Raw genomic sequence first — 26,144 nt, 5'->3', positions numbered from 1 at the left:
GAGCGGCGGGGAGACATCAGTCAGCATCCTGTGACCTGCGTAGGACAAGCCATGGGTGTTTGACCGTGAGTCAAGCAGTCTGCAGAAGGCTGGTCATTCTACACGATTCTATAAGTGAGCATGTGCCACCAGCAGGAGCTCAGTGCTTGGCTCTCAGAAACAAAGTCTATTCGAATGGTGAACAGAAAAGCCTTTTCCAAAAGCCCATGGCCTTCTTGGCCTCAATCGCTTCCGCTCAGTGCTATTTATTGTGCTGACGTTCTCGTACTCAGCTGCGGGCTAGGAGGATGGGGAAGGTCCGTTGGATGGAGCCCCTAAAGACTTCCCTAAGGTAATGTGCTTGAAAGTGACATGCTAGGAACTCAGTAAATATTTCTGGGTTGTGAGTTGCACTCGCCTGGCAGAGGCAGATTCACCATGATGCTGATAACGCGTCAGCCCAGGCTCCCTGACTTCCCCTGCGGGTGCTGGGAGCTGGAAGGCTTGGAGGAAAGCTAGCTATGGAGGGAGCCAGGTCCCAATCCAGACGCATTTCCAGGTAAATATGGAATCTTGGAAGAAAGGGTTCTGGATCCTCAAGGCACTCTTAATTTGTTGATATCTCTTCCTATTCTTAATAAATAGCCACTCTCGTGCCTAACGTGGTATTCATGATTTTGTGCTCTTTTTCTTAAAAATGGTCCTCCAAATGCCTACGTGTCAGGCCCCACTAAACCTGGATCCTTCTTGGTCACGGGAGACACAGAACAGTCCAAAGGAGCGTTTTTCACACTCATCACCACCACAATCAACAACTCAGAAGAAATGTTCTTTCTAAGACCAATGTCAAGGATAAGGATACTGAAACAGACATATGGATCAAGCAGGGGCACAGACTTAAGTGGAAAGCCAAGTCCCGCAAAGGCTCACTATAATGCATTTAAAATTTTCCTCCAGAGTGCTTTTGGAAATTCATAAGATGAGGAAAACCAACCTTCTGAGTTCCGTTCTAACAGAGATCAAACTCCAGTGCAGTTCCCGCTTTCAAGAGAGTCCCCCCACCAAGCTTCGATGCTAGCGTTTCAGAGGCTGATGGCATCTTTGCTGTGGGGAAATTTGTTCGAACATCTTGGGATCGTTATTTGTAGAGCATTTCCTGTGTGCCGAGCGCTTAGTGCCAAATACTTAGACGGAAGCAAAAGAAATCCAAGGCAGGTCCTTGTCTTTAAGAAACATAGAGGGGCCTGGGTAGCTCAGTCGGTTGGCTGAGTGTCCGACTTCGGCTCAGGTCATGATCTCGCGGTCTGGTCCATGAGTTCGAGCCCCGCGTCAGGCTCTGTGCCGACGGCTCGGAGCCCGGAGCCTGCTTCAGATTCTGTGCCTCCCTCTCTCTCTGCCTCTCCCCCTCTTGCGCTCTGTCTCTCAAAAATAAACATTAAAAAACAAATTTTTTTTTTAAGAAACGTATTGCTTAGCTGGGAAGAAACCACGTGACTCTGGAGTATTTCACCCTTGCTCTGTCTCTCTTCTGATGCTATGGCTTAGCGACCACGAACCTGAGTTTCCAACCGGGAGCATTTTGCCTGAGTGCCTGACAGCCGCAGTGCCACCTCCGTCTCTCCATTCAGGATCCTGGGTGCGGATAGCCAGGGTTCCCCCAACTCCCAAAGATCATCCGTCCTAGCCTAGGTGATGGAGCAGGGGCCCTAGCACAGCACCTTCTAGAATTACTCAGGAATGAACAGCTCCAGGAAACGAGCCGGGATTCAGGTAGTTAGAAAATAATTAATGGATTACCACCAGATTCCTCTGCAGGGGGCCTCAGTGTGAGCTTTTAAAGCAGAGGGAGTGTCCTTTCTCATAACAGCCTCATAACCCCCGAATTCAGCAAAATATAAATTCTATGGCGCACAGTGAAACAGGTATGCGTGAGAGAGGTTGGCGCCTCCGCGTTTTGCTTTTCGAAGGGAACGCGTGTCCAGATGCCAAGGGGAGACTAGTCATTTCGGCAGAAAGGACACGGGTTATTTCCCAAGGTCGGTCTAGGCAGTCCTGACTCCGGAGAGCCGGGAAATTTCAAAGATGACTCCGTTATTAAGAAGGAAGGATGGCAAGTAGGATCTCTGGAGATGTTAATACTATAGCAAACATATGGTATCCAAAAAGGAGGCACACCAGCTTCTCCCGAGTAAGCTTGTGGTTTCTATTAACTGTCTTTCCAGAAGAACACAGTAGGTGGTTCTTACCGAGCGGTGTGCTCAGTGTGTGTGAGATTAGCAGCACATTCATTCACTCAGCAGATGTTTATGAAGCGCCTCTTACCTGCCAAATGCTAAGGATCCAGTGTCAAGAAGTTTTCAGAAAGTCTTCTCTGAGGGCAAGGGGGGAAAGACCAGATTCGTTTTGAATTACAGACCGTCAAATCCCTGAAATGTTTTGCAACCCGCTGACACCAAAAATAGGCTCGAGCCATGGCATGTGTCGGTTGAGAGCTTCCGACTTCTTTCAGTAGTAAACACGGGTGCCTTCTGCCGGCAGGGGGCTGTGTTGGGTTTTGGAAGGGGGACAGAGACGAACGAGACATTGCCCCTGTCTGCGATGTGCTAGAAAGAGTGAGAAATGGGTCAAAATCACCGTTACTCCGAATATGGCAAGAGCAGTAGAAGACACGGGAGTTGTGTGGAAATTTGTGGGTCCGAGAAAGAAAGATCATATCCGGTGGTTGGACCAGGAGAGCCTCAAAGAGGAAGCTCCGTAGGAGTTTAGCCTAGAAGGCTGGGAAGGCATTCTTGAGACAAAGATGTGGAAGGAAGCGTACCACACGAAGGAACAGCATGAGGCGGGAGGAAGGTCTGGGAGCGTTGAACACAGGAGTCAGGTAGGACAGAAAGGGGGCAAAGTCCAAAACCAGGAGGAGAGGCCATCTTGGAGAATGCAAGAGCAAGGGGTCTGGACTGGATGTCGTGGGCAGCGAGGACCTAGCGGAGGGTGTGTAGGAGGGAGATGCAAACTTGGGAGCTGAGCTCTCCCGTCGGTCTGGCCATGAGTCAGTCTGCCTGTGGGGGCAGAGGAGGCAGAGGCCGAGGCTGAGTTAGAAGCATCAGGGAAGAGGACATCCCAGGGTCTAGGTGAGAGGCGTGAGGGCAGAGCAGGAAGATAAGGAAATTCGAGAGGTTGTGGAGGTAAAATTACCGGATTGAGAAATGATTTGCAGGGGAAAGGAGTCGGATGCCTGAGCTTTGCCCCTGGTAACCTCGGGGACGGATAGCTTGCTCCTTGGTTTTGGAGAACAAACAGGGGCCTCAACTCCCCCTGCTGATACCGTGCTGGCTTCTGCACCGGAGTGGCCCGCAGAGAGTATCGTCGTGTGCATACCTGCCCGGCTTGGTGCCACAATTCTTCCAAAGGGGCCGGACCCCAGCGCACAGGGATTGTGTCAGTGTAACAGAGGCACCTAGGCCTTGTTTGGGGGCAGAGGTGGTGAATTCTGTTTTTCCCATTTCCCCCAAACACGGAAATTCAGGCACCAGGGAGGTTTTTCAGGCCTGAAGCCGTGTGGTCAGTGACCGGGAGTCTGGCGAGTTCGCCCAAGCCGCTGAGCACCTTCCGGATCCTTCCTGAACCCTGGGAGGCACAGCTGTCTCCCCGCCTTGCCTGACGCACTCCCAGCACCTGGCTAATTAATACCGAACCCCAGCAGCTGTGCCCTCAGGATCCCAGGAGGAACAAGGGAGGTTGGCACCCTCCACGTGCTCTCGGCCAGTCACCTGCAGAGAAGCAAATGGGAATCCAGGCTCCCGTGTAGCCCAGGGTCCCCAGGCCAGACCCACCCGTGCACTCAAAAGGTGAAAACCAGCTTCTGTCCCTAATGCCTCGGAGCTACCTTAGCTAGTGCTCGGTGTGCCTACCAAGGGACCGCAGAAGAATTCCGAGGTCCCGTGGATGATGCCTGACCTCGAGGATGTGCCAAAGCATTGCACGTGGAGGTGTCTAATGCAACAGATGACCTAGATGTCACTCCCTTGCTCGCGGGATGTTCCAAGGATTTTGCTCTGGCTTGCAAAGCTGGTTGTTTCTCCTTACCCACTGCAATCGTATTTTTGAAAATTTATTTGCCTGATCACCAGTCTTTTTTTTATGCTTTTTTAATGTTTTTTTTTGGGGGGGGGTGGGTGGGGAGAGAGACAGCGAAAGCAGGGGAGGGGCAGAGAGAGGGAGACAGAGCATCTGAAGGGGGCTCTGCACTAAAAGCAGAGAGCCCGATGCGGGGATCAAACCCACATCTCACGGGGACCGTGAGATCATGACCTGAGCTGAAGTTGGATGCTTAGCAGCCTGAGCCACCCAGGCGCCCCTGACCTCCAGTCTTTGTAAACAGTAAGAATAAGAATAAGAATAAGAATTAAAAAGAGCAACCATTCTTTGAAGCCTTCTCTGTGGCTGCATATTACTGCAGTTAATTTCTTATGATACAATTAGGTAGGTGTCAGGATCCCCATTTTGCACAATGGGTAAACTGAGGCTCAGAGGGCCTAAATTTATTTTTAAGGCCATGCCCTGTCCTCAGTCTTTCCATTAGCAAATTGGGGAGAAGAACGTGTATCTCCTGTGGGGGTCATGGGCCCAGAGGAGGTACTGTGAGTACAGCAATGGCACCTAGTCCTATCCTCAAGGTCACTCTGCTGGTAGGAGGCAGAACCAGGTCTTTGTGACACAAAACTCTGTGTCCTTTTCTATTATTTCACTCCTGATTAGCTCCCGCTCTGCTGCACTGTGCTTATTAATGTCCCTTCTGTGACACGCTCACCTCATTCCAGCAGGGAGAGAGCTTTGCCTTTGTCGTTATTGTCGCCCGAAACAGGCCTCATGTTTTGCTTTTGTGTTTCTTCTTTATTTGCAAGAGTCAAGGGCTTTTGAGATGGCCCTTGAAGGAGTTCCATGGGTGAGGGTTTCCGTCACAATGGATCAAAGCCTTGGAAGTCTCTACAGAAGAGATTTAAGGGGCACCCGGGTGGCTCAGTCGGCTAAGCGTCCGACTTCGGCTCAGGTCGTGATCTCACAGTTCGTGAGTTCGAGCCCACGTCGGGCTCTGTGCTGACATCTCAGAGCCTGGAGCCTGCTTCGGATTCTGTGTCTCCCTCTCTCTCTGCCCCTCTCCCCACACTCTCTCCCTCCCTCTTTCTCTCTCTCTCTCAAAAATAAATAAGACATTAGAACACAACCAACCAACCAAACCAATAATTCTGAGTCTGGAAATGAAGCAAGGATGTTGAGTAATAATGAAGATTATTGAGAAAAGCATCTCTCCTGTTGTCTACGTATAAGATGGGGTTGAGGGAGTGGTTGTGTTTACAGTAAAAACAAAAAAAGTCCCTAATAATTGTGGACGTGGGGAATGAATTCCAGAGCCCTGACTGGAACCTGGAGGTTAGATGAGATGGCCGAGCTCCAGCCCTCTGCGGTGTGGGGCCGCATAGCGGGGAGCTGATCCCATTTGCCAAAACCAGAGCGAGTGCGCAACGCCCCAGGAGGGAGGTGTCGCGAAGGGCAGATGGGGGGACCCCAGCCCAGAGCTGCTAGATGACGGGACTTGTTCCATTCAGATGCCTGCAAAGTCCAAGCATGGAGGCTGCACCCAGGTACTCAACCAAGACAAGCAGATGTACACACGCGCGCACACACACACACACTCACTCACATACACACATATATACACACTCACATACACTCACATATACACACTCACATATACACACTCGCACACACACATATACTCACACTCACATTCACACACATACACACTCACATATTCACACACTCACACTCATATACACACTCACATACACACACATTCACATATGAACACACACACACACATATACACACTCGCACACACATATACTCACATACACTCATATACATACTCACATATGCACACACATATACTGACACTCACACATATACACACTCACATACACTCACATATACACACACTCACATATACACACTCGCACACACATATACTCACACTCATATACACACTCACATATGCACACACATACTGACATTCACATACACATATACACACTCACATACACTCACATATACACACACTCATATACACACTCGCACACACATACTCACATTCACACACTCACATATTCACACACTCACACTCATATACACACATACACACACTCATACACACTCACATATGCACACACATATACTGACACATACACATACACACTCACATATACACACTCACACACACATATACTCACATACGCTCATATACACACACTCATACACACTCACATATGCACACACACATATTCATACTCACGTATTCACACACACATATACACACATATGCACACACACACACATACACTCACACTCACATACACACACTGGCATATACACACTCATATTCACACATTCACATACACACACTCACACACACATACCTTTTTTTTTGTCTATTTATTTATTTTGAGAGAAAGAGAGAAACTGAGCAGAGGAGGGGCAGAGAAAGAGGGAGAGAGAGAATCCCAAGCAGGCTCCGCGCTGTCCCACGCAGGGCTCGAACTCACGAACCCTGAGATCACGGCCTGAGCCAAAAACCAAGGGGGGGACACTTAACCAACTGAGCCACCCAGGCGCTATATCTTTTCAAAAACATAATGGGATCTACTCTTGCCATATTGATTGACCTGCTTTTTTTAGAAGACGACTATCCCTTTTTTTCTAAGTGTAACAAACAGGAAAGAACGCAGGTAACCCCCCCTTCCCCACACCCCGCCCCACGCTCACCGCTTTTATGCTTGCCACTGACAACCGTGATCAGAGTGCAGGCTGGCGGTGTGCCTTTTGGGGTTAAAAAAAAGGGGCGCCTGGGTGGCTCAGTCGGTTAAGTGCCAGCTGGGCTCAGGTCACGATCTCGCGGTTCGTGGGTTCGAGCCCCCGCGTCGGGCTCCGTGATGACAGCTCCGAGCCTGGAGCCTGCTTCAGATTCTCTGTCTCCCTCTCTCTGTCTGCCCCTCCCTGGCTCATGATCTCTCTCTCTCAAAAATAAACGGAAGGAAGGAAGGAAGAAAGGAAAAGATATTACCCTTAACAGCCCTAATTTAATCATTCAAAACAAACAAAAAAGCAGTAGGAAGGATACCCTTTCTTTCCCGCCCCACCTTCTCCCCAGGCTATGGCACTGGCTCTGGCGAGGGCAGGATGACAAGCCAGAGAGCCAACTGTCCCCACCTAGCAGTAAATGTGGATGCTTTAAAGAGGAATTTGTCCTCGTCCAGAAGTTGCACTCAATTTGCCACATGTGTTTTTCCTTCTCTGGACTCTGCCTCCCCGCCTGCTGCTGCGGCTAGAACCCATCAGTTTGGAGCGCCCCGCCCCCCCCCAACCCTGTGCCCGGAGCAACCCGCCCCCCCAACCCTGTGCCCGGAGCGCCCCACCCCACGGACCCTGTGCCCAGACCCCCCTCGGCCAGGCTCTTCCTCCTAACTTGCTCTGGGCGCTGCTCCAATTCAGGGTGACTAGCTTAGCTCCGGCCTGTGCAATCTTTCCACCAGACTCCCAAGAGAGGCCAGCAGGCCACTGAGATTGAGCCGCAGAGTCTGGCCTGACTAGTCGCTAAAATAAAAATAAATGTTAACGTAAGGAAAAGTTGGCGGGAGGCCTACAGCCCTGGTCAACAATGCGTCCTTTCCCCTGATTGTCATAAATCATAAGACACGGGTCATGTTGAAGAACGATCACAGTGGCTCACATCTCCCCGCACCCCGGGCTGGATGGCTGCCAACGGCTTGCTGTCTCCGGCAAGAGGTCTCAGCCGTCTTTGTCTCTTCTGCTCTTGCAGACCAAAGTCTTAAAATAACAGAGTTCCCTCGCCTTGTCTGCTCTGTGCTCGGACTTCCCCACAGCTACACGGCCAGGGGGACAGGGTGTCTTAAAACCACCCTGCGCTGACTCAGGTCACATCTGCATCTGCTTTAATGGCAAAGGGCACTGAACACGGGTGGGGTGCTATTTTGTTTTGTTGTTGTTGCTGTTGTGCTAGCTTTAGTGGGGTGTAATCAACAAGTGGGGTGTAATCGACAAAGCCTATATGTGTGTAAGGTGCAGAGCTTCATATTTCGATACATTGTTAAATAATTCACCACTATGCAGCCAATGAACTTATCCATCACCTTACATAGTTACCTTGTGTGTGTGTGCACGCATGTGTGCGTGTGCGTGTGTGCACGCATGTAGCGAGAACACTTAAAATCGATATTCTTAGCCTATGTCAAGCGTGCACTAGAGTATCCTTAACTGTGGTGACACTGCCGGGTATTAAATCTGCAGAATTTAACGCATCCTGTAACTGAAACTTTGTAGCCTTTGACTAAGCTCTCCCCAGTGCTCCTTCCTCTCAGCCCCTGCAACTACCTTCCCACCCTCTCTGCTGCAATGAATGAGTTGGACTGTGTTAAATTCCATATATGAGTGAGCTCGTGCAGTGTCGCCTGCCTGTGTCCGGCTTCTTTCACTTCGCACAGTGTCCTCCGGGCCTCATCCAGAAGTTCGTCCACGGGCAGGATCTTCTTTGTTAAGGCTGAATAATATTCCGTGGTGCAGATATACCACACGCCCTTTACCTAGTTATCCACTGACAGGCATAGAAGTTGCTTCCGTGTCTCTTGCGAATAAAAACCACAGTGAACGCAGGAGCGCAGGCGTCTCTTCAAGTACGGGCTTCGTTCCCTTTTTACATATACCCAGCCTACACAGGATGTTTTAAATTTTTTTGTAATTTTTTTAACTGTTTATTTATCTTGAAGGAGAGAGAGAGAGCGTGAGCAGGGGAGGGGCAGAGAGAGAGGGAGACAGAGAATCTGAAGCAGGCTCCAGGCTCTGAGCTGTCAGCATAGAGCCCGACGAGGGGCTCAAACCCACGAGTGGCGAGATCATGACCTGAGCTGAAGTCGGACGCTCAGCCGACTGAGCCACCCAGGCACCCTGGGGATGTTTTAAATCTTAAGTCAACATGTTTTAAAAAGGAGATTATACATTGTGATCAGAATCTGGATTTTTAGGGGCACTTGGGTGGCTCAATCGGGTAAATGTCTGACTCTTGATTTCCACCTCAGGTCATGATCCCAGAATCATGAGAGGGAGCCCCGCATCAGGCTTGGCACCACAGTGCAGAGCCTGCTTAAGATAGTCTTGGGGCGCCTGGGTGGCTCAGTCGGTTAAGCGACCGACTTAGGCTCAGGTCATGATTTCGCGGTCAGTGAGTTCAAGCCCCGCGTCAGGCTCTGTGCTGACAGCTCAGAACCTGGAGCCTGTTTCGGATTCTGTGTCTCCCTCTCTCTGACCCTCCCCTGTTCATGCTCTGTCTCGCTCTGTCTCAAAAATAAATAAACGTTTAAAAAAAAAAAAAAGATTCTCTCTCTCTCTCTCTCTCTCCCCCACTCGCTTGTGCACACTCTCTCTAAAAAAAAAAAAAGAAAGAAAGAAAAAGAGAAAGAAAAAAATATCTGGATTCTTAGCTTCTCTTGAAAACTCAGAATAAAAGATTTCTCAGGAAAATGTAAGTTTCCTGACAACAAACGCTTTGTTTTGTACACAGCCTTAGTTTCAGTATGTAGATCAGTGTCTAGCAGTCAATAAATGTTTGATGAATGAATAAATAAATGAACAATGACAAGACATGACTACTGTTAGCTGAAACTTAATGGCAGCTGTCCCCTTTAGATGGGGAGTGTGCTCTCCCTTGCATGTCAAGTAAGTGTGCCCTATGGATGAGTTAAGGGTGGAGAAATGAAGCTCATACTTTTATGGGCTGAATGCTTGTGAGTCCCCTGCACCCACCCACCCCCACCACCAAATTCATATGTCAAAGCCCTAACTTCCACGGCCACGGTATTTGGAGGTGGGGATCTTTGGAAAACAATGAGGTTTAGATGAGGTCATGAGGGTAGAGGCCCATGATGGGATTAGTATCCTTACAAGAAGAGAACGAGAGGTTCCCCTCTCTCGACGTGAAGACACAGCAAGAGGGTGGCCATCTGCAAGTCAAGAAGTAAAAACCCTCATCCAGAGCTCAATCTGGGGGCGCCTGGGTGGCTCGGTCAGTTAAGTGGCTGACTCTTGATTTCCGCTCAGGTCACAACCTCAAGGTTCATGAGTTCGAGCCCCACGATGGGCTCTGCCCTGACAGTGTGGAACCTGCTTGGGATTCCCTGTCTTCCTCTCTCTCTGCCCCTCCCCTGCTCCTACATGTTCTCTCTCTCTCTCTCTCTCTCTCTCTCTCTCAAAATAAATAAATAAATATTTTCTTAAAAAAAGAACTGAATCTGCCCATACCTTAATCTTGGACTTGCCAGCCTGTAGAACTGCAAGAAACCGACGTCCGTTGGCTAAGCCACCTGGTCTGCAGAATTTTGTTACGGTGGCCAGAGGGGGCCAATATACACACACTGCCGCCAGGTACTTAGCCCCCCCGGAGAGGCTGATAAAGGAGAAAATGGAAAGGCATAGCTCTGCCTGACGGCTGGGGTTGAGGAAAGCCTTCTGGAATGAACCTTCCTGGCGACTGGCCGCAAACATTGTAAACGGGCAAGTACCGTGGACCGATTTGTGTCCCCCCCCCCCAAGATTCCTACATAGAGCGGGCCCTAATTCAATAGGGCTGGTGTCCTTATGAGAGCAGGAGACGCGAGGGATGCTCGCACACAGAGAGAAGACAACGTGAGTAAGCAAAGAAGGCGGCCATCCGTGAGGCCGAGAGAAAGCGAGAGGGGGCGCAGGCGAAATCAAAACGTGGCCACATTTTGATCTTGGACTTCGGCCTCCAGAAGCGTGCGAAAATAAATGCCTGCTGTTGACTCTCCCGGTCAGTGGTATTTTATTTGGGCATCTGAGCTAAGACAGTGGGTCAGGGTTCATTAGCAATGTGGACACAGTGCCTAAAATACACAAAAGCTTTTCAAACGCGGCAGGACCTGAACAAAGAAAATGTGTTGGCTCGAAAAGGAGAACTCCGAAATCAAAATGAATTCATATGTAATTAAATGTTTTTACAAAACAGTGAGTCAGTGTTGACTCGGCTACATTACTGGATTCTTTATTCTTAACAGAATTCGCAACAACAGAATTCAGAAATCAAAAATCATAGCAAAAAAAATGTTTTAAAAACCCACACCAACCCATCACAGACCTCAGAGGTGTGGTATCAGCTTGAGAAATATGCACATAGAGGAGCACCATGTCCCTGCCCCCAAAAATCCCACGTTCCCCTGCAGTCAGCGTCTCCTCACCAGGTGACATCATGCTAATTTGCTCTGCCTTCCAAATGGAAGCCTCCACCTTTTTATTCAACCATCTGTTGAAATAATGCCTCCCTCTCTAATCCTTAGATACACCTGTTGCCCGCCGGCCTCTCCTCGCGCACCCCTGTAATACCCCATTCAATCCAAACGCCCCCCATTCGTTACGATTCAGCTGAAGTCCACCTTCCTCCCCGATTGTCTTCCTCTGACCAGTCTTTCCCTTCTCCAAAATATTGGGAGCGAGGGGGTAGTCTGAACCACATATCTAGCAGTCAACTTATAACTGCCTTCTATTTGGCTCCCATGATTTCACAGACCTACAACTTGTCTCCCAAACTAGACTCTTGGCCTCCGTAGGGCACTGGCTTTGGTTTTTATTTGTACCCTGGTAGAAAAGGCTCTTGAGTGGGCCAACAGTAAATGGCTAATTAATTCTTCTTTTCCTATATGACTCATCGTTTAATCTATTGTCTAATCTATCTCTACTTAAGGGATCCTTGCCCTCCATTCACTTCCTTCTCTCCAAAGGTCAGAAAATAGTGGGGAAATATAACATACAGACTCTTCCATGGAAAAGTGCACAGGAGAGGCCCAGAACACCTCCCCGAGATCCCCAGTTATAGGAAGTCCCCAATTTTACTCGTCATCATCTACTCTTTTCCTCTGCCGTGGTTGTCATGGTTTATAGTTAGGTATTTGTGTGTTTGTGTATGACACTGTGTAACCATGCACCTGTTGCACTCGCTAGATTGTAAGCCCTCAGAGGGCAAGGAAGGCGTGTGCCTGTTTTGCTCCCCCCCACCCCCCGCCATGGTATCCTAAGCACAGCAAAAGGCCGGGTACACAGTGGGCACTTAATACTGCTGCTGAAGGAATGAAAGAATGAATAGAGAGCCCAGACACGGTGCTTTCGCAAGTCTCTGCGTTCTCATAGCCCAACCGAAACAGAACAAAACTCTCTCTGCTCTTTCAGGCGGCACAAGATGTACCAAGAACAGCTCAACCTTACCTCCCTGGACTCGCCACTACAGCTCCAACTTGACGCCAGCTGGATCCAGTTCCACCTGGGGATCAGCCGCCACGGGCTGTACCCCCGGTCCAGCCCTGTCGTCCGCCAACTCCTCCAGGACATGAGGCGCTCTCCCACCATCAGCGCTGGTGAGACTCACAGGGTCGCCTTGTGGGACGCCTTGACTTTCTCCCAGAGAAGCTGCGTAAACCATGTCAGGCTGGGCTCTAGCGTGAAATCTTAAAGGGTTGACTCTGACACCTGATAGGTAAGAAGAAGAAAAGGCTAGCCATTGATCCTTTCCCCCTTTGAAAGACCTCTTTTCATTCTAATCTCTTCACCACCCCATCAGAGAGCCCTAAGAGTTTCCACACACTTAAAGGATGGTGGTTTTGCTATCATTTATTGCATGCTCCTTTGGAACCTGTCAACGATCTTTCATACAGTGACTACGTGACGTAGACCTTATCATGGCCATTTTACAGGCGGGGAAACTGAGACTCAGAGAGATTAATCAGCTCAGCCAAAGACCCCGTGGTGGCGCTGGGATTCAAACACAGACCTGCTGTGTCCCAGGTCTGGGCTCTCAAGCACTCCAACAGTCCAGTTTTTAGCAGAGACCAAACTAGCGTCCTTCACTCACCCAGGCGCTGCTCGAGTACCCACTGAAGGGCTAGAGGGCACGGGCCCTGGGATGGAGCAGGGTGGAGGCTGCAGCCAGCTGGGGCCCCGGGACGTGCCCTGCTGAGTGGGCAAGGGCGGCCCCCTGGGCCGCCTCACCGTCTCCCCCACTGCGGTCTAAACCAGAGTCGAGGCCCCTGTGTGGTGGGCTCTTCCAGGAACAAGCCTGGACGTTCTCACTGCCCTTTTCCTTCTTTGCAGATTACAGTCAGGACGAGAAAGCCCTGCTTGGGGCTTGTGACTGCACCCAGAGTAAGTGGCCGGCCCCGCCTCTGTCCAGCCCCCTCCCCTCCACAGCCCTGTGAACCCCAAGATTTGGCAACAACAGGGGGGGCCCATCGTCCACTCCGTGGTCCACTTCTGGTCAGAAGTTGGAGCATGAGTCTCTCTGCCTAATCTCTGAGAACGTGACATTTTTCCCCACCCACCCACCCACACAAAAGAAAAGAAAAGAAGAGGGACAGTTACCAGGCCCCGCTGGTGAGCCTGGGGTCCCTGCATCATCAAGGAGCTTGCTAGGAATGCAAAATGTCGGGGTGCCTGGGTGGCTCAGTCAGTTAAGCATCCAACCATTGATCTCAGCTCAGGCCTCGATCTCAGGGTTGTGAGTTCAAGCCCCAGCTGGGCTCTGCGCTGGGCCCGAAGCCTGCTTAAAAAAAATAAAAATAGAAAAGGGATGCAAAATTTCCGTCCCCACTCTGCTTTTGTGAATCGGAATCTGGAAATTAACAACATCGTCGGTTCTCAAGCTGGCCCCGTACTAGAGCTGCCCGGAGAGCTTTAAAAGGTACCATGTACTGGCCTCCCCCCCCAGGAAATTTTAATTCAGTTGTATGGGGTGTTCCCCAGGCAGCAGAATTTTGAAGCCCTCCAGGTGCTTCTAATGTACCCAAAGTTGAGACCCACTGGGGTAAATGATGAAAAGAATCAAAAAGATAAATGTGAGCTATAGCCCCTCCCAGGGTGCTATGAATTGGGTACAGGCGTGCCTGGACACCGGAATCCCCAGCCCTCAGCGTGGGCAGGTCTGGGCCGGACACTGAGGCCCACAGGCCGGTCACCGCCAGCTATGAGTAACCTCCCGCGTTGACGGCAATACTTACCCAACAGGGAAATTCCCGTGTAAGTCATGATGTGACAAAGGTTTGGAAGAAAGTTTGTAGGGCCCGGGGCTCCCCTTTCCTTTAGTTTAGCACCTGCCCTTTGCCATTTTATAGAAGACAAAGGTTGAGCAAGTCGTTGTCCCAACCGTCACGGGGCTTATAGCAAGGCCAGGATGGGGCAAAGCGTGTGAAGGGCTCCATGACATCCCTGGAGGCAGCACCCAGCTCAGGGTGACGGAGGTGCCCCCGCAGGTGTCTTACTCACCAGACCCTGTCTCACCCAGGTATGCAGTGTCGAACGGAAGGAGATGTAGATAAACTCGCCCAGTACAATGTAACAGGTGGCACAACCAGAATCCATTGGGACGGAGGTACAAAGAGGAAGACAGTGGTTCTTCTTAGGAAAACGTTTTCTGGGGTTTGCAGTGAGTGTCTGTCCGGGGAATCCCGCATTGTCTGCCCTGTCCCCACAACAGCAGAAAAAGTAATGCCTTGAGCCCCTGGATCCACTCTCCGTGGCCTGACATGCTAGGCCTTACCCTGCAAGGTTTTGAAAGCAAACGCTAGGCTTCGGGGTCTTATTAAGTAAGAGCCAAGAGAAGAAATCAGCTGGGTTTTTTGAGTGAACAAAGGCTCACAGCCCCGAGGTTAGGCCCAGAAGGATTGTTAACTCCCCGCTTCTCCCCCTTACAGTTGTGAAACCCAGTGGGGTCCACCTCAAGCTGGTTCTGAGGTTCTCAGACTTCGGGAAGGCCATGTTCAAACCCATGAGGTAAGTGACTGCCTTCCTCACCTCCACGTCCAGCTGTGGCAGCCATAAGGGAGTTTTGACCAAAAATTAATAAATGTGGGCTAAAATCTTCAAGCTAGTCCTTTATGGGCTCTCTTGGGGGCAGTCTGCCCAAGCGTATAATTGATTTTAGTGATCATGAAAAACAGTAAAAGGCAGTCTTGATCAGGTCGTTGCTTGTATCTAGGCCACATGCTTTACCTGATTGGCTCTTGGGTCATCAATAGGCTTATGGGCCAGGTACTGTCACAGAGGGGCCACCTTGCCCCAACCTCCCTGCTGCAAGCAGCGGAACTGGGATTCAAACCCAGACGGCTGGCTTGCAGAATTCCCACTGCACCTCTATACTTGATCCCCACTTTTGTTTCCAGGCCCAGGACCCTCACAAAGTCTACTTTATAGATGACTGAAAAACTAGACAATGAAGAAAGGGTACTAGGGAGGCAATTACACCTTTACGCTAATTTCTGTTTTATTCCTAACAACAGCACATACATGTCTTTAAAATACTGTGGCACAGATGTGTGGGCGAAATACTATGCAGTCTACAGACAGAGCTTGGTGTGCGTATGGATTCCTGGCCCCAAAGGGTCTATAGCTCAAAGACTGGGGACTTTTGAGGTGACACTGTCCCTCCTGCAGATGACACGCACAAGGGAAAATGGCCCAAGACGGGTTCCCGTTACCCAGGTCACGCTTTCTGCCAGAAGGCACTGTCTTCCGGGGGATCCAATTAGACTGACTTAGAGTCCAAACCTTCTGGCAACGGACAGGCCTTAGTACCTGCATTGCTTTGGCAAAACACCCCTTTAAAGAGAGCTTCTGTGTACACTGGGATCACTTGGGGACCCTTAAACATCCTGATGCCTGGGTGGCTCAGTCGGTTCAGTGTCTCACTTCAGCTTAGATCACAGTCTCACAGTTCCTGACTTCGAGCCCTGCGTCGGGCTCTGTGCTGACAGCTCAGAGCCTGGAGCCTGTTTCAGATTCTGTGTCTCCCTCTCTCTCTGATCCTCCCCCGTTCATGCTGTGTCTCTCTCTGTCTCAAAAATAAATAAATAAATAAATAAATAGCCTGATGCCTGAGTCCCACCCTCCGGGAGTCCACTAGGACTGGTCTGGGAGCTCCCCCTGTGATCCCAAGGCTAGACGACCTTGGGAACCGCTGCTACATAAGGGGATCCTCCATTGCTCCCGTGTGAGAATCCAAACACCTAGTTATTTGGTCAATTTCAACCTGTAACTTATCAGAGAGGCACATGAAACAAGTGAATGTCTGCCTATGTTTAATTTATTGATGAAAAAGACCCCATCCTATAAAACGATACGTAGATTCATAGAAATCTTGCCTGTTCCTTCCAGACTCTTTCCTCGCTCATCCAAAAAAATTTTATTTATTCATTTTGAGAGAGAGAGACAGAGAGTGCAAGCAAGGGATGGGCAGAGAGAGAGGGAGAGAGAATCCGAAGCAGGCTCCACGCTGTCAGCACAGAGCCCAACATGGGGCTCGATCCCACGAACTGTGAGATCATGACCTGAGCCAAAATCAAGAGTCAGACGCTTAACCAACTGAGCCTCCCAGCGAACCATCACTCATCCAAAATGCTTAATGTCAATCATCATCGTCACCAGGGTCAAGTTGGGGGCCAATGTTGAAAGAATGTTAAGTTCTACACCCATCACTGCCACCAGTCTGTTTTAACCAGTTCTGTCGGTAATAAAACCCAACGCAGAATGGAGGCGTCTCTGCCGAAGGAGTCTATCCCCGACAAAATAAGAGGAGGCTGTGTCATTTGAGAACAGGCAAGGAATCAAGTATAGAGAAGTTCACTTTTCTGAGGGACAGTTTTGGGAGGGGATCTCATCTCGTATTCAGGCATATAAAATACTGGGGGGAAATTGTGTTCCTTTTTAAAGGGAGTGATCCCAGTGAGAAATACTGGGGGAAAATTGTGTTCCTTTTTTTTTTTTTTTTTTAACGTTTATTTATTTTTGAGACAGAGAGAGACAGAGCATGAACGGGGGAGGGGCAGAGAAAGAGAGAGGGAGACACAGAATCGGAAGCAGGCTCCAGGCTCTGAGCCGTCAGCCTAGAGCCTGACGTGGGGCTCGAACTCACAGACCGCGAGATAGTGACCTGAGCTGAAGTCGGACGCTTAACCGACTGAGCCACCCAGGCGCCCTGTGTGTTCCTTTTTAAAGGGAGCGATCCCAGCGAGCACACCTGGCTGGTTTAGCCAAGGCTCCAGGAGAAGGCAGGTGATTCTTTGTTGCACCACTCGGCTGAACACAGAGCCACCAAGTTTGGGGAATTACAGGGCTTTAAACGATTGTTATGGTTAGTCATGCGGGGTGAGCGCAGGCTCAGAGGTGAGCACTGGTTACAGAGAGGAGGCAGAAGGAATGCGGATGTAGAAACACGAGGCATTAAAGAGAAGCATAAAAACAGTGATAAACTGGGGCCTCTGGGTGGCTCAGTTGGTTAAGCATCCAACCCTTGATTTTGGCTCAGGTCACGATCATGCGGTTCGTGAGATCAAACCCTGAGTCGGGCTCTGTGCTGACGGCACAGGGTCTGCTTGGGATTCTCTCTCTCCCTTTCTCTCTGTCTCTGCCCCTCCCCCCACTCAGGCTCTCTCTTTCTCTAAATAAACTAAAAAACAATGAGAAATCTGCAAATTCACCTCACCTCATCGGCTCCACGAGTTGCATTCTCAGAGCAGAATTCTTAGCCGGCACATGAGCATGGCTGTGAGCTTTTAAAACGAAAGCTAATATAAAGCGGATGAGGTTCACTGTGACTTTTTATACGTGGGGACGAAAACCACTCACACGGGCCACGTTTTCCTGCAGGAAAGAACAGGAAGTACTTGTCTGCCCCGTCACTTAACAAACAAAATACAAAGACTGTTCAAACGAACAGGGTTATCTCTCTGAGCGTAACGCAAACGTTTCCAACACTGTGTCTATTCTTACACCGTAACACAAAGTGCAAATGTGCATCTGTACGCAATTTAGTCCAAACCCAAACAGCATCATTTAAAAATGTTTTCCTTGGAAAAGCATGCGTTTATTTCTACATGTAACTTACAGTAAAAAAAAAAAAAAAAAAAAAAAAATTTGTCCCTTCTTAAAAACGTCTTCAGATGATTTCAATTCTGACCATAATTCAAGATTATATTTTTCATGTGATATATGCAATATATATACTGAGAAATACGTCAGCGCTTGCCGAAGCCTGAGAAGCACCCAGGTACAAATGATTTTCAAGTTTAAAATCACATCTAGATATGCCTTACAAAAACAGGGAAAAGATGCTTTAGAAAATTCTAGAAAGGGCCGGAAGATTGTGTAATCTTAGGGATGGATGCCTGGATGTATTCTTCTGGATATTCTTCAGGAATTAAAATTTGGAGACTGGGACACACGGACGGTCCTTGCTGCCCAGACATCCAGAGGCGACGCTGGTGAGGAGATGCAGGGCAGGCCTGGGCACCGAGGCCGGTCCACGAAATGTGGCTGCGCCCTTTTTAAATAGAATCCCTGCTTCTGGGCAGCCTCTCGCTGTGGTTTCTAGGACTTGTGTTTCTTGGCAAAGCGCACGTCACTATTTCTATTGCTGGGGCTGTGTGTTTACAGCTTTCTGCAACACTGTGCTTATTTACCTGTGGATGGCCTCTGCAGCTCTCTCGCGGTCCCACACGATGGATGATACGATTGCTCAAAGGTCTTCGTCCTTCTGTATCTTAGCGTCGAGGCAGGTCACTCAGGCTGCCCGTGATGACCACGAGGCACCTTCCTGAACACACACGCCAGCCGGCCCGTCACACCCGGGCAGGCTGTTGCTTTTCAGGAATCCGTTAGAAATTTTAAAATGCACATAAATCAATTTCCTCTGCACCAGCCTCCCTCGAGCCTCTGGCTGGGCTCACTCTTAGGACCCAACTGAGGTTTCTCTGAGGGGACAGGCTCGATTACTCACCCCTGTCACCCTAAGACCTGGACCCTCTCTGTTCTTCAATATCAGTTGTACTAAACTATAATATAATAACCTGGGGCGCCTGGGTGGCTCAGTCAGTTGAGCAGCCGACTTCGGCTCAGGTCATGATCTCACGGTCCGTGAGTTCGAGCCCCACGTCGGGCTCTGTGCTGACAGCTCAGAGCCTGGAGCCTGTTTCGGATTCTGTGTCTCCTTCTCTCTCTGACCCTCCCCCATTCATGCTCTGTCTCTGTCTCAAAAATAAATAAACGTTAAAAAAAAATTAAAAAAAAAAAACTATAATAACCCTAGGGCACTGTTCCTGTTATACCGCCCCGCCTGCTCGTCTACCCCTAACCCTTGACCCCTGGGTCTGTGCCAGCCGCTCGTTCTCTTCTGTTTACACCTGCTGAAGGATGTCTGTCTTTCTTCCGGACTCAACTACTTTTTAAAAAAATTTTTTTAAATTTATTTATTTTTGAGAGAGAGAGAGTGCACAGGTGCAAGTTGGGGAGGGGCAGAGAGAGAGGGAGACACAGAACCCGAAGCAGGCTGCAGGCTCCGAGCCATCAGCACAGAGCCCAATGCGGGGCTTGAACTCACAAACCGGGAGATCATGACCTGAGCCGAAGTCGGACGCTTAACCAACTAGGCCACCCAGGCACCCCTGGACTCAACTACTTTTTAAAAGAATCAGCCGCTGTCTCCAAAGTTGCTCAAACAGGAGACCTGGTAGGGGGAGTGCCTGCCGGACAAGCTCCGGGGAGAATACTGCAGGTCTGCCCCCCGCCCAGGGAGCCGCAGGCCGACCGTGGTGCCCCACTCCGTCATGCACACGGACCTTAAAAGCATGAAAGCATGTTTCCCCTTCCCTGCGATCACGCTTCTCAGCTGTCTTCTCAGGCTCCCGCTGAAGTCTGAGTCCAGGGCGTGACTCCTCCCTTCCTTCCAGACAGCAGCGACATGAAGAGACACCCGCCGACTTCTTCTATTTCATCGACTTCCAGAGACACAACGCTGAGATTGCAGCTTTCCACCTGGACAGGTAGGGCGGGGCCCCGGGGACGTGGCGTGGACTTGGAGGGCTGACCGCCAGAGAGGGGCGCTGGGCAGACCCCCAGGTGGGAAGCCCCTGGCATTTCTTCCTTCTGGCACCCGGTCATTCGTGAACTTCAGTGTTGCCCTTGAACCCAACGCGATTCCTCACTCAGCCCCACCACTGAAAAACACAATGACCTAGAGAGAAAACTAACCCTGCCAGGAGGCTCAGGCTGCCACCTTGGAGCCGACCTTGCCCTTTGCTCTAGTTTCCTGCTCTGGAGACGGGGAAAAGGCATTCACCCCCATGTACCCCAGGAGTCTTAAACGATGTTAAAAGGTGAAAGCGCGGTCCTAAACTTCCTCCCCTCCTATTTGCCCGGCATTGCTACTCAAGGTGTGTTCTATGGACTGGCCGCCAGGGGGCACCACCCGGGAGCTTTTCACAAATGCCGAATCTCGGGCTCCCCCCTGGACCCACTGAATCAGAGCCTGCAAGTGAGCGAGATGCCAGGTGACTCGTTACGTACGTGGAATTACGAGAAGCTCTGACCTAGGACGCGGCCTGCGTTGTGCGAAGGCTTGCCCAGGAGGCCTGCCGGCATCGGGATTCCTTTTCCACCCCTTCCGATACGGGTTTGCCCTGGGCACGGTCAGCTCAGTAGCGCAGAGCGCCCTCGGCTGGCCGTGGTCGGGAATGGCAGTCGACGTCCAACGGGCCACCACCGCCCTCGCTGAGCAAGGCTTTGTCTCTTTCAGGATTCTGGACTTCCGACGAGTGCCACCCACAGTGGGGAGGCTAGTCAATGTCACCAAGGAAATCCTAGAGGTCACCAAGAATGAAATCCTGCAGAGTGTTTTCTTCGTCTCTCCAGGTGGAGTACTGGCCGGAGCAGGGTTTGCCACCGGGATGGGTTTATGCTGCCCCCCGACGCTCCCCCCCCCCCCCGGTGCACCCGAGCATCATGCATGTGAGATGCCAAGCAGGCTGTGTGGGCATGAGCTACAGCGCCAGCCTCCCCGGCATCAGATGTTACCCATGCAAACAAAGAGCATTCTAATCACACGGATGGGATGCCGGGAGACGGGCGGGGTCCCACGCTTTCTGTCCTGAGACATTTGAAAATTGGTACCCAGCATCCCCAGTCTAAAAGCATTCACGGGGCGCCTGGGAGGCTCAGTCGGTTAAGCGTCCGACTGTTGGGTTTCGGCTCAGCTCACCGTCTCATGCTTTGTGGGTTCGGGCCCTGCCTCGGGCTCTGAGCTGACAGCATGGAGTCTGCTTGGGATTCTCTCTCTCTCCCCGTCTTTCTTTCTCTCTCTCTCTGCCCCTCCCCCGCTGGCTCGGTCTCTCTCTCTCAAAATAAATAAATTGAAAAAAAAAAAAAAAAAAGCATTCACAAGCCCTGACATCTGGAAATGCAATATTTTCTTCTTCTTCTGCCTCTTCCCAAGCTGTGGGTTCAGGGTTTCCCTTCCCTCCTAGAGGATTTGGGGGGCGGGGGGGGGCGCTGGAAAATGGCCTTGCCCCCTTCTCTTAGTCCTCTCTCTCCTCCGCACCCTCCAGCCAGCAACGTGTGCTTCTTTGCCAAGTGCCCATACATGTGCAAGACTGAATACGCCGTCTGCGGTAACCCGCACCTGCTGGAGGGCTCCCTCTCCGCCTTCCTGCCGTCCCTCAACCTGGCCCCCAGGCTGTCTGTGCCCAACCCCTGGATCCGCTCCTACTCGCTGGCAGGAAAAGAGGAGTGAGTTGGCCCCCTGGCCACAGTGCCCTGCCCCCGGCCCTCCAGGCTTGTCCCTGACAGTGGCTACAGTCCCTGTCCCAAGGCCTGGCGGCTAGCCTGGCTTTTGGACCCCAGAAGCTGTCCCCGACCATTTGCCTTACATGGATTCTGGAACCAGCTGTGCCTCGTCTCCCCCTTTCGCTCATGGATTCAGTTACAAAGAGCCTACTGTGTACCCAGTACTGGGTGCCAGGGGGTACGGAAACCAAAGACCCAGGCTCTCCCCTCGGGAGGCTCCCAGCCTAGTGGGGTGGTCAGACAAGAAGCCTTGAGTATGAAAACACGGTGCTACACCTGCTTGTCATACACACGAGCCCATGAGGAGTCCATGGGAGGGACGCCTGCTTCCCTATGGCTGTGGGCTGAGTGCCCACAGCAGGCGCTCAGTTTCTAGCAGGTGATGGAATGCATAGGTTCATCCGTCCAGCCACTGCTGAGGAGAAGTGAGTGGAGAAGGGTTTTTGGAGGACAGGACAGATCCTCGGGGACTCGTGAAGGCAGGGTCAGAGCCCAGCAGATGGACAGGGATAAGGGGGCACTCTAGCAGAGGAGCATAGAAAAGGGAGAGGTGACAGAGAATTGCGGGCCTGGCAGGGGGGCTCCGAATGGTTCAGGGCCAGGGTCCAGGAGGCTCGGTGACAGGAGCTGCAGGCTCTGGCACGCGGTATCCCAGCCAGGAGTATAGCGCCCAGCAGAATGGATGCTCAGGACCCAGAACCTTCTTCGCCCCACGTGGGGTCTGCAGCCCCCCACCACGTCTTTGCCCGGGGGCCTCCTGTGTCCCCAGCTACCACCCGCATGCCCAGGACCTGCCGGCAGCCCAGGGTGGGATCGGGGAGGCAGGGATCGGAGGGGGCGAGGGGAGGTGTGAGAAGGACCCCCAACACCTTGCCATCTTGGCTCTTCCAGCCCCAGGACTTCTTCTCCCCCTCAGGTGGGAGGTCAATCCGTTGTACTGCGACACGGTGAAACAGATCTACCCGTACAACAGCAGCCGCCGTCTCCTCAACATCATCGACATGGCCATCTTCGACTTCTTGATAGGTAGGTCCCCGGGCTCGGGCCCTGGGCCGCAGCGGCCCCCCGCTCTTGGGCTGGGATTCGCCATGACCTTGGGCGGAAGACTTGCAGCCTGGAGCACGAGGACTGAGTGAGCTGGGGAGCGGCCCAGGTCCCAGACGACAGAAGTTCCCACGCTCCCCTCTTCAGAGAGGACGTCACTCAGGAGGCGGGCACGCGGTGTGAAAAAGGCCCACCGGAGGGCTTGCTTGCCTGGGTTGGCTCCCTTCTCCCTCTGCGGCTCCACTCAGGACCCCGGGGAAACAGCCTGTGGCCCTGGGTTCGGAGTCCGGCCTCAGCCGGTGACAGGCCTCCGTGCCCGGGAGAGCTCAGAGGTCCGCAGCGTCTGCCCTCCTTCACAGGGAACATGGACCGTCACCATTACGAGATGTTCACCAAATTTGGGGATGACGGGTTCCTTATTCACCTTGACAACGCCAGAGGGTAAGTGGGCCAACGCCCCTGTCCCGGCCATGGCCCTGGTGTGGCTGCCCGGGGCAAACGGGAGGTCCTTCCCCGTCCCGTTCCCGGCCGCCTTGCCCCACTCCTTCCACTTCGCTAAGTGACGCTAGAGTCCCCTCCTACCTGAGAGCGTTAGTGAAACAGACTCGCGTTTTCCGTATTTTTTTTTACCGTGTGGTTCAGTCTTGGAGGCGGAACACACGGTTCATCCTCAGTGCCTGGTCCTCTGTAGTTAGGGAATGAATGAACGAACGAACGAACGAATGAATGCACATCTTTGGACAGAGGCTTCTGTGAGCTGATTGAGGAGGGGGCTGGAGAGGAAGCCACCACGATCCCCGGCGTTTTACCCCAGGGCTGTGAGTCAAAACAAGGCTGAGGTAGAGGAGAGAGGCAATCATTAAGGAGGGGCTGTGGGCCACCCTGAAAGCCCGTGTCCCCTTCCAGGTTTGGACGACACTCCCAGGACGAACTCTCCATCCTGTCACCTCTGTCCCAGTGTTGCAGGTAAGCTTTCAGCTCCGGGGCAGGTCACGATCGCGACCCTTCACGCTCTGAAGGTCTCAAGTGTGCGTTAGGACGCCGGTGGGAAGGATGAAGGGAATGACCTCCTTTCTGGTACAGCCACAGAACCGTCCCCAGCAACAGCCTCTTTCACCTTTCAGCGTAGGATGACTGAGGACCTCAAGGCTTGCAAACCCTCCGGTTGCCAACTTGAATCCTTAACCCACTCAGAGATCTCACTCTTGCAAAGCCTGGGTCTTCAACGGGACTAATCACATCTCTGCTTCGCTCGGCACTCACAGAAGCTCAGATTACTACCTGCTCACGGGTCTAAGATCCTGATGGAAATCCCATAAACTTGGGGCGCCCGGCTGGCTCAGTTGGTAGAACACACGACTCTTGATCTCAGATCAGGTTGGGGGTTCGAGCCCCACATTGGGTGTAGAGAGTACTTAAAAATAAAATCTTAAATAAAAATAAAAAAGTCCCATAAACTCACGTCAGGTTGAAAGGAGGTAGTTAGACTTGGTGCGGCCGCCATTCTCTAGAGAATGTCTAATCCACCTCCACACCTCTCCGGGGCTCAAGTCAGGCTCGTGAAATGGCCCACCTGCTCAGGTGCGGTATCTAGATCTAACTAGAAATCCCGGGACGCGTGCCTAGCAAAACCACCTTTCATTTCCAGCTGGAAAACTCAGAGCGAAGCATGTTCTTTATCTGCTTCCTAGCTTCATTTAAGCGTGCCTCCCTCCATGCCTCCCTGTCCTCCTCAGGCGAGGCAGTGGCTGTTGAGAAAGCCAGTCGGACAATTAAGCTGCTTACACATCTGAGTGCAAGTCGGATCCCCACATATGAAGAAATCAAATTCCTAAAGCCCGGATTGGTTCCACCCCATTGCCATCCCTCCAAGAACCTGACACAGAGAAATCGTATAAAGTTGGCAAGGAACAACCAGGAGGCTGGCTTTTGAGATGGCAAACGTCCTCATCATGTCACCTGCCAGAAGCTTCTCTCGTTGGCTTTAAATCTCCTTGAGATGCCATTAAATGTGGCTTATTTCGTTTTCCCTGGTTTTCATTAAAATGGACTCGAAAGGACCCCGGGGAAGGCGGCTCCCGGGACATCAGCTACAACAGCTGCTTGCGGGGAACCGAGCTCAGGCAGGCTTTTCCCTTTGCATTTACTTAACTTGCCTCCCCTGACTTTGTCCTTCCAGGATAAAAAAGAAAACGCTTTCGCACCTGCAGCTGCTGGCCCAAGGCGACTACAGACTCAGTGACGTGATGCGGGAGTCTTTGCTAGAAGACGAGCTCAGCCCCGTCCTCACGGAGCCCCACCTGCTGGCCCTGGACCGGAGACTCCAAATCATCCTACAGACAGTGAAGGGGTGTGTGGAGGCCCACGGAGAGCAGAGCGTCATAGCCAGTGACCCCGCAGGAGAGTCAGCCCCGGACTCTGGCCGGGCTAACCCGACAAGCTAGGGGCCGGGTGAAGCCGCATGTCAGGGACGACGCCTGCAGCCGGCGGTGGACTCGGGTGCGGACCCCGGCTTCCTCGCACCCCCGTCGAGCGGGGAGGCGCTGGGTCAGGAAGTCCTGGGGCACCAGGATGATTCTACAGGAACAAGACCCAAAGGAGAGGGATCCGCCGAACTTCCTCGGTGCACTGCTTCTCTAGGGCACCTCCTTGGCTCCCTCTTTCCCAGCAGGCACTGCTTCATCAAGGCCACAGACCAGCTCCTGAACCCACCAGGGAAATCTGGGCAGGAGTCGGGCTTGGAAGGCCGGGAAGCCTTGTCCCCGGGAAAAGGGTAGAACAAATAAAATAAAAGGACACCAGTGGCACCTAGCTGACCTCCAGATCCTTAGAATATCTACGAGGATAATTTCTGATCCAGATAAAATACCTGGCATCTCACAAGCAGACAAAAAAAAAAAAAAAAATCTAAAAACGGTAGCTCTCCAACCGGTTCAAAGTAGACCTAACCCTTTCTATTTATGTCCCAGTCACTGTGGCCCCAGTGAATAGAATAATCCCTCGCTGACTGGTCTGGTCCAAAAGTAGTTTCTCCAACGTTATTACGAGAGGTAGAAAGAACATAGGAATTTGCTCAGAATATCTGAAAGGGGATGTGTTCCATCTGAAGAGTATTTAAATATCAAGTGAAAGGACATCAAGTATGTCAAAATTAGCGTCCGGCAACAATAGAAGGAACTTTAGTGAAGGGAAAAGCACGGCCGTCCCAAAGGGGGAACGGCACCGGAAAGGGCCCAGCACGTGCATGAGCCTGTACTCCGGCAGGAGAAAAGCCAGAGCCCACCCCTCCCCCACAATCCTCTTTTCCAGAAGATCCCAGAACCTGTCACCCTCCTGGTCCTCGAGTGGCAGGGGGCTCTCTGGACAGGTCTGACGCTCTGGACGCCCCT

General features: G+C 51.5%; 1 protein-coding gene across 1 annotated transcript; it reads left to right on the top strand.

Moving 5' to 3' along the window:
• Window positions 1–12,282: 12,282 nt before the first annotated feature.
• FAM20A (FAM20A golgi associated secretory pathway pseudokinase) lies at window positions 12,283–25,661 on the top strand. Its single transcript, XM_049636403.1, has 10 exons — window positions 12,283–12,464; window positions 13,198–13,248; window positions 14,793–14,871; window positions 19,821–19,913; window positions 20,666–20,781; window positions 21,474–21,654; window positions 22,628–22,737; window positions 23,115–23,196; window positions 23,662–23,721; window positions 24,935–25,661. Exons 1-10 carry the CDS (start codon window positions 12,290–12,292, stop codon window positions 25,197–25,199), a joined length of 1,212 nt encoding a protein of 403 aa, XP_049492360.1. The 5' UTR covers window positions 12,283–12,289; the 3' UTR covers window positions 25,200–25,661.
• Window positions 25,662–26,144: the final 483 nt, after the last annotated feature.

This window comes from Panthera uncia, chromosome E1 (assembly GCF_023721935.1).
Source record: "Panthera uncia isolate 11264 chromosome E1, Puncia_PCG_1.0, whole genome shotgun sequence".
Lineage (NCBI taxonomy): Eukaryota > Metazoa > Chordata > Mammalia > Carnivora > Felidae > Panthera > Panthera uncia.
The sequence above is the reverse complement of the archived record's forward strand: the minus strand, read 5'-3'. Positions and strand labels throughout refer to the sequence as shown.